Source organism: Ptychodera flava, chromosome 14 (genome assembly GCF_041260155.1).
Source record: "Ptychodera flava strain L36383 chromosome 14, AS_Pfla_20210202, whole genome shotgun sequence".
Taxonomy (NCBI): domain Eukaryota; kingdom Metazoa; phylum Hemichordata; class Enteropneusta; family Ptychoderidae; genus Ptychodera; species Ptychodera flava.
Genome location: NC_091941.1, coordinates 40788217 through 40801032, shown reverse-complemented (window position 1 = coordinate 40801032; position 12816 = coordinate 40788217). Strand labels below are relative to the sequence as shown.

At 36.9% G+C, this 12816-nt stretch overlaps 2 protein-coding genes across 3 annotated transcripts in view; one reads left to right on the top strand and one right to left on the bottom strand.

The window, feature by feature from the left end:
- LOC139150523 (RNA polymerase-associated protein RTF1 homolog) overlaps positions 1-11113 on the bottom strand; it is a 55231-nt gene extending 44118 nt beyond the window's left edge. The window contains exons 1-4 of the mRNA XM_070722945.1: positions 10920-11113; positions 9486-9581; positions 8171-8291; positions 5743-5959 (exon numbers count right to left, since the gene is read on the bottom strand). Coding sequence (XP_070579046.1) covers positions 5743-5959; positions 8171-8291; positions 9486-9581; positions 10920-10997 — 512 coding nt within the window. The 5' untranslated portion in view covers positions 10998-11113. The remainder of the gene's footprint in view (positions 1-5742; positions 5960-8170; positions 8292-9485; positions 9582-10919) is intronic.
- Positions 11114-11122: 9 nt separating this feature from the next.
- The window catches only part of LOC139150522 (zinc finger FYVE domain-containing protein 1-like), a 33310-nt gene continuing 31616 nt past the window's right edge, over positions 11123-12816 (top strand). The window contains exons 1-2 of one of the 2 annotated variants that reach the window (XM_070722944.1): positions 11123-11532; positions 12037-12284. In XM_070722944.1, the coding sequence (XP_070579045.1) occupies positions 11463-11532; positions 12037-12284 (318 nt within the window). In that variant the 5' untranslated portion in view covers positions 11123-11462. Of the gene's footprint in view, positions 12285-12816 lie in introns of both variants that reach the window. The other variant, XM_070722943.1, reaches the window with a different exon arrangement.

Genomic DNA, 12816 nt, shown 5'->3' with positions numbered 1-12816 from the left:
CGCTCTATACAACTCTGTTCTGCAGGTCACTCCAAAAACTTTCAGCAGTACTATTTTGGGGGACCAATTAAGCCGCTAGCCGTAGATAGCTACTTTTTTCAATAAAATATCTGAATAGAAATGAAGCAACTATCAATTTTCGATATATATTTTGTAGGCAAGAGAACAAAACTCATACGTATATGCGCTTTAAATCCCAGTGTTTGTCGATCGCCGGGGTCGAACGCTGAGATACATCTGTTCTATTTTTGTACATCCATGGTCTGTTCTATATAATTGCAGTCGCTACCCGGCAGATTTGCCATAATATTTCAATATTTAAGTTGCTTGCTGTTTAGACCAAGCTGAAAACGAAAACCTTTATAAAACAGGTTAATACAGTCCAAGCTTGATGAAATTGATGCTCTGATCTGCTTTCCAAAAGACGATTTCCGGAAATGGTCTCGCTGGTCACATGCCACTAACGCGAATATTCATTACCTACGTGAACGCATGAAACATGTTGCACTTACTGGTTGATGGACTTGTTTTCCTTTGTCAGCTATATTTTGATGACATTTTATGCTGGGGTTATGATTGGTTCAATTGAAAGTGATGTGACAGCACTAAAACTGCTTCTGATACTTGATTGGATTGTAGTAAAATTTATCATTAAATTCATGGGATATTTTGACATATCATTCAATATAACACTAGCAGACACAATATAGGCACCGCTGCGCAGTGGAGAGAACGCGCTCAAACCTTTAAGTAACTCCGCTCAACGGCTATGCTTATTCAATGCATATTTTGGGGTGGCGGCCTTTCTGGACAATGCTTCGTGAACACTGAGCGAATACATGTTGAATTTGATCGCATATGGAGAAATGTCTCGAAAAAAATTCAGTCGCAATCTCTTAAAATTTGGTCACCTATGCGACTGAAAATGGTCGCTACTTTGAGCCCTGATTGAATGTAATACATGAATTATCGGTCGGTCCGGTTTTATGTTATTATTGTTCACATCTTTACTCTGAAAGGTAACCTACCTATTGTGATTGATTTCTGTTACTTTCTCCCCTGTAGCAGCACGTACAACTTTGTCGTAACTTGCATTTTTGTAATTGTTTTTGCCTTAACGCACTCCCTGAGTGTGTTGTTGAGCGATAGAGTTTTGTAAAGTATTGTATTGTATTGTCATTATAATTTATTTCAGGTGTACGTTAGAGTCATGTCAAAATTAAGTTAAATACTTGAAATACAAATTGTAAATGGATATGATTATTCTAAAGTGAGCCCAAAAGGATGACCGGATATAACAATTTTCACATATTTAGATGGTTGTCCTGGACAAGTCCCCCGTTCATCATAGCTTTCAACAGTCACCCGTTTTGCAGCGCCTAACAAACATCTGCCCTCCCCACAAAATAATGGTATAGTCCGAGGCAGCTCCTTTGCACAACAACTGCCCTACCATCGTCCACTCTCACGAGTCCCATTACTTGGCACCAACTACTTGATTTATTACTTGGCACTAACTACCTGATTTCGGGGTGCATCCAGCTGCCCGGTCAAGAGACATTGGCAGGCGAAGATGCTGCCTTACCAGATCCCAACCGATTTTAAGTATTTTTTTTTTCAAATAAAATGAGGTAAACATAAATCTTTCAAATCTACAAATGCAAATTTATGTAAATTTAACAAATTTTGGCAGATGAATTACGAATCAAATTATCACAATATTTAAACCTCAGTAAATATCATATAATGCACGTTTCTTACCTGAAACCTGGACTAAAAATAACTATTTCTGTCGGTGACTACAATACGAATACGAATACGAATGCGAATACGAAAACGAATGCGAAAATAACTTCAGCATCGTAGTGCCGCGTACCGGTCGTCCTTGAGTTCAAGTTTTACCTACATTGTTTGCATCAAAATTTGGCCTGCAGCTACTCAGTTTGAAAGTAAAAACCATAATTTCTAAGGAAACTTTCACAAACAGAGTCATTGTACAAGTGAAAAGGAGAAAAACTGAGGTTTTCTGAAAGGTCAATTCTGGGTCATTTCAGGTGATGTCATGAATAAAGACCCCTTAAGTACACAATTATGGTTCAAAAGAAACCACCTAGGGAGGGCCAATAGGTACAATCTTATGTTAAAAAGAAATTTCTTGGTGCCTTCCAATTTAAATGGCATTTAGCTTGACTGTCAGTTTTAAATTCTACTTTATTAAGAGTCATGGCAAAGGGAAATTGTCAACAGTACTTGCAGTAAGCATATTCATTTTCAAATCTTCACATTTGAGAGCTGCAATTTTGCATGGTAACTTAACATCAAAGCAACAATTCAAAAGTAGAGCTATTAAATTGTCCATTTGGCATATTTCAAACTGCTATAACTTATACAAGAAATGGTGTGATTCTGAATGATTTTAATATTTCTGCAGATTCCACCAGTTTAATGATATAATAGTGAACATCACTAGACATTTCTTGATGATATCAAAATATAAATGAAAATATTTCTGGGCTAAAATGTTATCATAATCTTTGAAACAATGATTACTCTAAAACATTGGGAAATTAAATGAACAATATCAATATTGTGTATTGTTTTACGGGATTTGGGTTTGGCCAAACCATTTTTGTCTCAAGAAAAATACTTCTGCTTAAGATGCTATTGAGCCTGCTTGATCACAACTATGACACAACACCAGGGCCTTAAACTCCACAATAATTGTATCTACATTGCCACTATGCTACCCAATGCTTTCTTCTGCATGGAAAATTTTTATCTGTGTGGCGCACAAAATTTTCATCATGACTTAAAAACTGCATAAATTTGCCATATTAGGAGCTTGTAGCTTAAGTGTATTAAGTTGTCATTCTGTGAACACTGACAGAATGCTACAGAAATATTCTGTATCTTTGGTAATATACACTTCACATTGCTACCTGATTTTTAGAATTGCCACCTATTTTATTTCTGGTGGTAAAAGTTTACCACCAGAAATGAAAAAATATTTCTATCACTTTAATGTCATAAAAACACAGATAATTAATGCAATAAAAACTGAACAAATATTTCTTTAATGTAAAATACAAAACATTTTGATTTGAAAAATGAAGAACTCCTGAATACCAAGAAAGTTGTTGCCACACTTGAGATCATAAACTGCCTAAAATATGTTCAAAGTGGCTACAAGATTTTTGATTTGGCTAATGAGTTGGCTAATCATCTTGGTGACTTAGGGGGAGCCCTACAGTTTATGTGCATACCACGTGGTAGCAGTAAACTTAATGATACTGCAAGTTTCATGTTGGCACAATTTTGCACAACACCATTGGCCTACTGACCGTTAATGCACTCACCTGACTTGCCTATTGAACACCAAATATAGTACCAGGTCATAATGACACATAATGACACTGTACTGTGTTGTTTTATTGAAATACATTACATGTCCCCCAAAAATTTAATTTGTCCCCCATTCAGACCTACTATGGGTCACTGTGTCCCCATGCAAGCAAAAGCTGGCTGAAACACTGCTGTAATGACCTTCAATAATGTTAAATCATAGTATCTTCAATATACATTTACAACACTATGAGATCAAAATCTGTACCAAGCTTCATCAAATTTAACGCAGTATTTGTGGATGTATCACTCTAATTAGGATAGTTCATTACATATGCAATTACAAATTAATTCACTTGACACTGATAAATGTCTTTTTCACTGTTAAAGCAATGTGAGCTTAACATCTGTACCAAGTTTCATGTAATTTGATGCAGCAGTATTTCTTGACATATCAGACTAATTACGAAAATTCAATAATTGACATGATACTGCTACATGCCGTTAAACAAATTGATGTGCATATGTATGACATTGGTCAATTTCCTTATGCCAACTTTGAATGATACTGGTGGAAATATGTCTGAGTTATAGCTCTGTACATGAAAAAATTGTAACAAAATGGCCACCAGGCAGCCATTATTTTGCATTGGACTGTGAAACCAATAGACATGCATATTTATGACATGATAAGTCAATGTCCTTGTACCAACTTTGAATAAAATCGGTTGAGATGTGCCTGAGTGACGGCTCTGTACATGAAAAATTGTAACAAAATGGCCGCCATGCAGCTATATTGAATCATATCGTAAAACAAATTAATGTGCATATGTATGATATAGGTCAATGTCCTTGTACCAACTTTGAATAAAATCAGTTGAGATGTGCCTGAGTTATGGCTCCGTACATGAAAAAATTGTAACAAAATGGCTGCTTGGCGGCCATATTGGATCATATCACAAAACAAATCAATGTGGATATGCATGACATAATTCAGTGTCCTTGTACCAACGTTGAATAAAGTTGGTTGAGATGTGCCTGAGTTATGGCTCAATACATGAAAAAATCGTAACAAAATGGCCACACGGCAGCCATATTGGATCATATTGTAAAACAAATTGACATGCATATATGTATGACTTATGAAGTAATCCTTGAACCAAGTTTGAATGAAATCGCTCCAGGCATCTCTGAGATGTATCTGCGTGAACGGACGGATGGACACGACCAAACCTTTAAGTCCCCCCCGGACGGTGTCCGGGGGGACTAAAAACTTTAAAACTTGATCAAGAAAATGTGCATTGGATTATTCAAAACATGTTAGTAATTTCAAAAACATAACTGATCCTTTTTGCATCCTTGAGACAGACAACAATGTTTGACAAAGCCAGTCATATCAATAAATGTACATGTGTGATCTTTTTGTACTCATAAAATAATCAGGACGTAACAAACTTAAAGGCTGACAGAAATCAGTTGTAACATATTTGTGTAATGGCTCTGGAAATAACTAACACTATAAGACATAATATGACCTACTGACTGCCACATTGGCTTGTATGCACAACAATGACATGATATGACCCACTGACTGCCACATTGGCTTGTATTGCACTGCAATGACCCACTGACTGCCACATCGGTTTGTATTGCACCACAATATGATATCACACACTGACTGCCACATTGGCTTGTATGAGATAACTTAACCCTTTTCCTGCCAGACAGTAATAACTGTATCACTTCTCCATCAGCCAAGTCAGTAAAAAGCGGTATTGAGCCAAAACATGACGTATTTTCACCTACATATGTACTTGGCTTGGTATGTTATGGCATCTTTTGTCCAAAAAAAAATCAACTTTACAGTATTATGTTTTCAACAGCCTTCAAATGTACAGTATTATGTTAAAATACATCATATGGAATACATTGTGTTTCATTAATTTTAACCATCTTGACCTGGTGGTGAAATATGGACTTGGCAGGAAAAGGGTTAATACATGATACGATGTGACCCACTGACTGTTACATTGTCAAACACATTTCCCTCTTCCTTGAGGTAAGGCATGAGGTCAAGCAGTTTTCTATAGATGAAACTTCTATCTAGTATAAGATACTACTCTCCACAATGTACAAGTAAATAAACAAACAAACAAACTAACACAAAATACACCTGAGAAATCAGTTACAGCTAAGTGTGAAGGTCCACTAAATATTGCTATAAACTCAGTGATCAATATGTTGAAACTTGGGTTTCACATTTGGATAGAGAGAGGAGAGGGAAAGCCTTGCATCAAAACAAAATAACTATTTTTCATATGCATTGGTGTTGACCATCAACTGTCCACATATGACCTGAAGCAATATTTCAGATTGGAAAATGGAACAATCTACACCTACCGTGTCTTTAAAACCTCTCTCTTTTCAATTCTGTTGTAAATTTCTTGTTCTCTTTCTTTTTCTGTCATTTGTTCAAGCCTTGCTCTGTCTTCTTCATCTCCCATAAAATCATCCCCATATCCATCATCAAAGAATTCTTTCTCATCTTCAGTGCTGTCTGAATCACTAGAATTGTAACCTGAGTATGACTTTTCACTCTCCGAATCAGAGACCTCCCCTGTGAGAGATCAGAAATACATGTCATCAAGAAATTGCAAAAGTTTTGTCTGTCAGTATTATGGCTGAATGGAAACCAAGAACACACAGCCTTCACCTGCTTAACACCACAGAGCCATTACAAGCATTGATATGGATATTTTGGAGAGCAGCATACCCTAACTTGTAATGAAAGGTCTACGATAGGAATATTCAAATATACGATACTGCTTTATTTTTTGCATTTTGACATACAATAGAGTGTATAAAAATATGATGTATCTTGGCAGTTTTGGTATTTGTTGAAAACAGATTTCTAGCATTAGGAGGTATACTCATCTGCATATGGTGTGCCAGATGCAGACAGTTTCAATATTTACGAGAACTCTGGTTGAGAGGGGCTGGCCCTTATGTATACAAGCAACTATCAAGGGAACATTGGCACTGAAGAGTTACCAAAAACAACTTGAATCTGCTTTCATCACAAATACAGTTGTCTGTGATCTCAGCTTGAACACAAAGAGCAGCAGTCATGCTCATTGTGAAATATTATTTAATGGGAAAATCTTCAAAGGCAAGCTTATTAAAGATTTTATTTTGGATGAAGTTTATGGAAAAATTCCAAAATTCAAAGATATTTTTGAAATGACTAAAATCTGCAGAAAAGACAAAAGTTGTCTTATATTTCTGTTATATTTCAGATTAATTTGTGGTCCTTCATTCTAATAAGATGTAGTTCATCTTTGAATCAGCTTTTCCCTGTCTTGGTTCACTTTTATTCATGTAACTCTTACTGTCTATAACAAATCATCGTTGATGACACAGTCCCCACTTGTTAATGGGAACTTTGATTACAGGTCCTCAGAGAGGATAGAGTCCTCTTCATTAGGTCTGTGATAAAAATACTTTTGAATAAATTCGCTTGATACATGTCTGAGTTGTAGTTCAGGACATGAAAAAATCGTAATAAAATGGCCACATGGCGGCCATATTGGATCGTATCACAAAACAAATCAATGTGCATATGTATAACATCGGTCAATGTCCTTGTACCAACTTTGAATAAAATCGGTTGAGATATGCCTGACTTATGGCTTTGTACATGAAAAAATCAAAACAAAATGGCCGCACAGCAGCCATATTGGATCGTATCACAAAACAAATTAACGTGCATATCTATGACATTGGTCAATTTCCTTGTACCAACTTTGAATAAATTCGCTTGGTACATGTCTGAGTTATGGTTCTGGACATGAAAAAATGTAATATAAAATGGCCACACGGTCGCCATATTGGATCGTATCACAAAAAATATCAATGTGTATGACATAGGTCAATGTCCTTGTACCAACTTTGAATAAAATCAGTTGAAACTTGCCTGAGTAATGGCTCTGTACATGAAAAAATCGTAATAAAATGGCCGCCTGGCGGCCATATTGAATCGTATCACAAAACAAATCGACGTGAATATGTATGACATAGGTCAATGTCCTTGTATAAAGTTTGAATAAAATCGGTTGAAACATGTTATGGCTCTGTACATGAAAAAATCGTAATAAAATGGCCGCCTGGCGGCCATATTGGATCGTATCACAATACAAATTGACGTGCATCTGTATGACATATGAAGTAATCCTTGTACTAAATTTGAATGTAATCGCTCCAGGCATCTCTGAGATATCTGCGTGAACGGACGGACGGACACACGCACGCACGGACATGACCAAACCTAGAAGTCCCCCCGGACGGTGTCCGTGGGGACTAAGAAATTATAGGTACAATTATTTGAAATTGAGGGCGATTTTTCCTCCAGGGCATGTGAAAATGAAAATTCACTTGCCCCATGGCTAGTAAGTTTGAAAACAAATTTTTAGGCCTGAGTATGCACTTGCGCATTAATGCAACAGCATTTTGCCCTCTGCTGAGTGTTCGGTATTATGCAATACACTGGCAATATACTGCACTTATGTCACTCTGTATACTTTGCAGGACATTCACAATGTCAATATGTTGGGTTGAGAATTTAAAGATTGGTTTTGTGTTATAACACTGCTATGATTTTCAATGTAGACATCCAAAATGCCAAACATTTCTGTGACTATACATTGATAATGGTATTGCATCATTTCAAATTAACATTGTTTAGCAAAGCACGAGTAATGGTATGATAATGACTTCAAAATATTTTTGCTGGGGACTAATATGGATACCAAAGTGTCGCTTATCTCTTTACCTTCTTCAAGTGAGGATTTTTCTGAATCACTTGCAACAGCTGAACTATCGGAAGCTGCTGTCTTGACAGTTCGCTTCTTAACAGGTTTCTTTGTTGGTTTCTTCTTAGCACCAGCTGTCCACTGAAGAATCAAAAGTAAAGAAAGTTTTATTCTCTCACTGTTTTAATAGACGATAAGTCTGTCTCACTGACACGCTACAAAAGTCATGAAAAAATTGAGTCAATGACACTAGGCTTCCGTTTGGATCACAAATAATTAGTATAAATATCACCTGCATCTATATCAAGTTCATTCAGTCTCACACCAGACCTTGTTTTTAATAGAGCCTTGAGTTCCATAGCAAGGTACACATAAGTGTTGAATAATTTTGGAGGCGTGTTGAAATACAGTATTTTCACAAGAGAAAAACTGGTGTTACTGACACAGGACTTCCATTTTTTATCACAATCTACTGATTTTAATACCTATATCAACAAACTAAGTCTCAAACAGGACAGTATATTTGATGAAGTGTAATTATACTAGGGCCTTCAAAGTACATGTGTTGATAGTTTTATAATAATTCTGAAAAACAAACATAAAAAACAAGAAAGCATCAACTTTAAAGCCATTTGCAGATAATATCTTAAACGCATTTTTTGAAAATATCCTCATGAAATATAACTTATAATGTTGGTAATTTTTTTTTCATCTACACAAAATCTAGCCTTTTATGTAACTAGTAAATTTTAACTGGCATGACAAAACAACAGCAGTTATTATTGGAATGTATATTCTGAACACAGATGCTGTGTTGATTTTTTACAAGGTATTCACAATATTTCAGTTATAATTCACTACTATCAAAATTTTACTATGACTAATTTAAATATTAATCTTTTACTGCTTACTTTCCGTGCCTTACACGGTAATTCCCCGTCATACATTAATGACCTGTTAAGCATCTACCAACCCAATCGACATCTCCGATCTGGAAATAAATATCTGTTGGTCGTTCCTAGATGCACTTCTAAAACTTTTGGAGATCGCGCATTTTGCTATATAGTACCAAGGCTATGGAATTGTCTTCCGCAGCAACTTAAAGAGTCTCCGTCAATTGAGAGTTTTAAAAAAGAACTGAAAACTTATTTATACACTAAGGCTTACAAATCATACATGTAAAGACTTTGTTGATTTTGTAAAGTGCCTATGGGCAGTTTTTTTGGATATATGGCGCTATATAAATTTTTCATTTATTATTATTATTATTATTATGCCACAGGGACAACCCAACAGTCTTATGGAAGAATCCCTACACACTGTGATCTTACCAACCTCATCATCACTGTCAGATGTTTCCGAGTCAGAATCACTCTTTTGAATGTTTTCTTGTGGCTCTGTACGCTTCCTTTTTGTCAGAGACAGCAATTCCTATTTTAGAAATGATAAAAAACATAAGAAAAGGATAAGGACATAATCATGTATGCAACATAACATTAGCTAAAAGCTTCATTGATAAACCTCATTCAACGCAACAGTTTGCTGACGCTTATTCCTGCAATTCACTCTGTTAAGGTATTAATAGGTCAACACAATTGGGGTAGTTTAACATAAAATTTTAAACAATTGATTTCTACAGAAGAACATGTCAATGCTTTTTGATTATGACATGAGTATGAAAAGTGTACTTGTCTATGATTTGATGATCCCCTTTATTAACACATGAAGGAAACAATTACATTTAAGAAAAACATTATTAAAGTTTCACACCTATCAAGATTTTATTGATAGGAACTTGATTTCGAAACCTGCGAAGAAAAAATTCTCATGCCCTAACTTTTGACAATTATAAACTCTCCCTTACAAGAGAGAATCAGAAACAGTAGAGACATGTCTCCCATATACAGGTGAGTTTTACAGCTTTCATCAAACTAAATGTTTACTAAAGATCATATTCATTACTTTTACCCTTCCAATATCTGCAAGCCAAATGAAAAAGGGAAATCTCAGACAAATATTCATTTTTGCATAGTAATCTGGACATCAGGACATTTGGAATCAGCCCAACAGGAGTGCTTCATTACATTATGATAGTGGAGGTTCCAGCATAGGAAGAAATTTTCAAACTTGCTTTTTCCTGAAATTTCACATATGTATTTTCGTGAACATGTAGTTAGACACTCAGTCTTCAAGTTCAACGTAAATGTAAATGTCAGTGTAAGACCCGGCGTGACTACTGACCGGTTCACGTGAGTCATCAAGCCTATATGGGTACAAGTTCGTAAACGGTACATGTTCCAGTAGGTCGATCATATGGAGGTATTAATAAAGGGAGGCTAAAGAAAGGGTGGGTTGAGGTTTGATTCTAAGTTTGACTATGCGGGAAGTTCAGAAACAATGGTGGCAGGAAAGGATCATCTCTGTGGTTTGACCATAGACCCTCGAGAGAAACTCGAGGGTCTATGGTTTGGTACAAGTTGCACAGTCGTTCTCAAACAGCGTCAGCTTGTCTCACTTTGACAGGTCTTGTACTGCACGGGAAGTACAAAGCGATCAGTGTAAGCAGCAGCACTTGACACAGTGATAGCTACACATGTTTGGTCCTATTGTCTCTTTGGTTTTGTCGAAAAGAATTTACACGCTTATATTGTCAATCAGACAACTAGCCTAGATAGACGACATGATTGTATCCCCTTTTTGTTCAAGTTTTCTATGTTACGATTTCGTAAATACGAATAGAAGGTTGTTCAGTAAAATGTGATATGGTACCTCTTCTAAATCTGCAGCACTGTCACTGCCGGAACTATCAGAATCCACTAAAACTCGGCTCTTCTTTCTTTTGCTCATCTTGAGTCACAATTTAGTTTAAAATGTCAACAACAGATAGTGGTTTGTACTACTTTGATAAGGAAAACACTACGCGGTGTTTCTTACTACCCGACAGTCTTTGCGGTGTACGATATGATTGTTTGTACGAACTTTTCTCTTATGTAGGCTCGTTCGTGTCGACGAAGAGCGGTCAGGAAAAACTTGAGCGTCATTGATATGGAAGATGAAGACATCGATAAGTTGGGAGAAATGATGGCGTTAGATTAAGCTAGATTGAAAGACCTATTTGTTGCCCATTTCTGCAGAATAATTTGTCACACTCATACTGAAATATATGAACACGAATGAGGAAGGCTTCCAATAATAGCCTGGTTCAACAATTGCGTCATAGACAACATTACGGTATATAGTGTATCGGACGTTATTTATTTCGTGGTAGAAATTTAAATCGCCATGCAGCTGTGAAGAATCCAAGTTGTGCAAATGTCGATGTCCACTTTAGCGTTTCAGAACTTTCAAGAAACTGGACGGATGGCATTACGAAAATCTAGAGGTAAAGTTGTAGGGGCATCTAAACTTTGTCAAGAGAAATTTGCCTGTAATGGTGACCCAGCAGAGTACGAGTGTGACGAGTGTACGACACTGCAGTGTGTATATTGTGAGAAAGCATTACACGAGTCAGCTCGAAGCTGTTTCCATGACCGTAAAAAAATTGCGTTGTCACCTAAGCAACTCATGTGCCTCCACTGTTGTCCATCTAGGGAAGCCATGCTAAGATGCGAGCAGTGCGACTCATTTCTGTGTTCAGAGTGCGACTCTAAGATCCATTCGAAAGGAAAGCGTCGAACTCACGAAAGAAATATCATCCAAAGATCAAATGGACAAAGTCCACAGTCTAATTCAGATGATTCAGAAATTCATGATCCCGATGACACAGAAGACCTCTTTCAAACATGTCATTTTAGTCATGATTTTCCAAAGCAATCATCGCCAGTTCAATCTAAAGCTAGCCCCTTAGCAATTCCAGGAAAAGCTGCTTTTGTTACTCCCACTGCAGTTGCCATGGTCACGCCACAATCACAACAGGCAAATTTTGACAGGGATGAAGGTGACAGTAAGCAGCCGAGCTCTGTAGATGTGCCTTTCCTTGATACAGAACTCAAACAGGTTCAGTTGGAAGATGATGAAGATCTGTATTCAGCAACAAGTAACCCATCAGCAGCAAGTTCTGCTGTTTTAACAGATGATGACTCTCAAGCAAAAATAAAGGGATTTCTTTTGGTTGATGATAAGGAGACATTGAAGGTGAGTTTGTGATTATGTCTTAAGTATTGTCTAGCCATAGGATGATCTGGCTCCAGTGGTAGCTGCAAAATTGTAGCGCTACGGTGAGGCGGTCGGTGATTTTTGGTTTTTGCGACTTCGCTCACCAGTAGCGCTACAAGGCCGATGGCCCTGGGGAGTATCATATAAGCGCACCCCACTCGACCAGGCGTGTTGATGTGGAATGCAACATATTTACTGCATTTGGTCGTACCAATTTATCACTACTGAAGACTAAACAGTATACTGCACTAACTTTGTCATTTATGGGGTTTGAAATTTGTTCAAACACGACGATCGCGTTCCGAAACATTTCTGGGAGCCATCATTACCAACTTCCGGTAATGGCGGCTCCCACAAACACCGACGCCCCACGCTCAATGTTTTCAGAACGCGATCGTCGTGTTTGAACAAATTTCAAACCCCATAAATGACAAAGTTAGTGCAGTATACTGTTTAGTCTTCAGTAGTGATAAATCGGTACGACCAAATGCAGTAAATATGTTGCATTCCA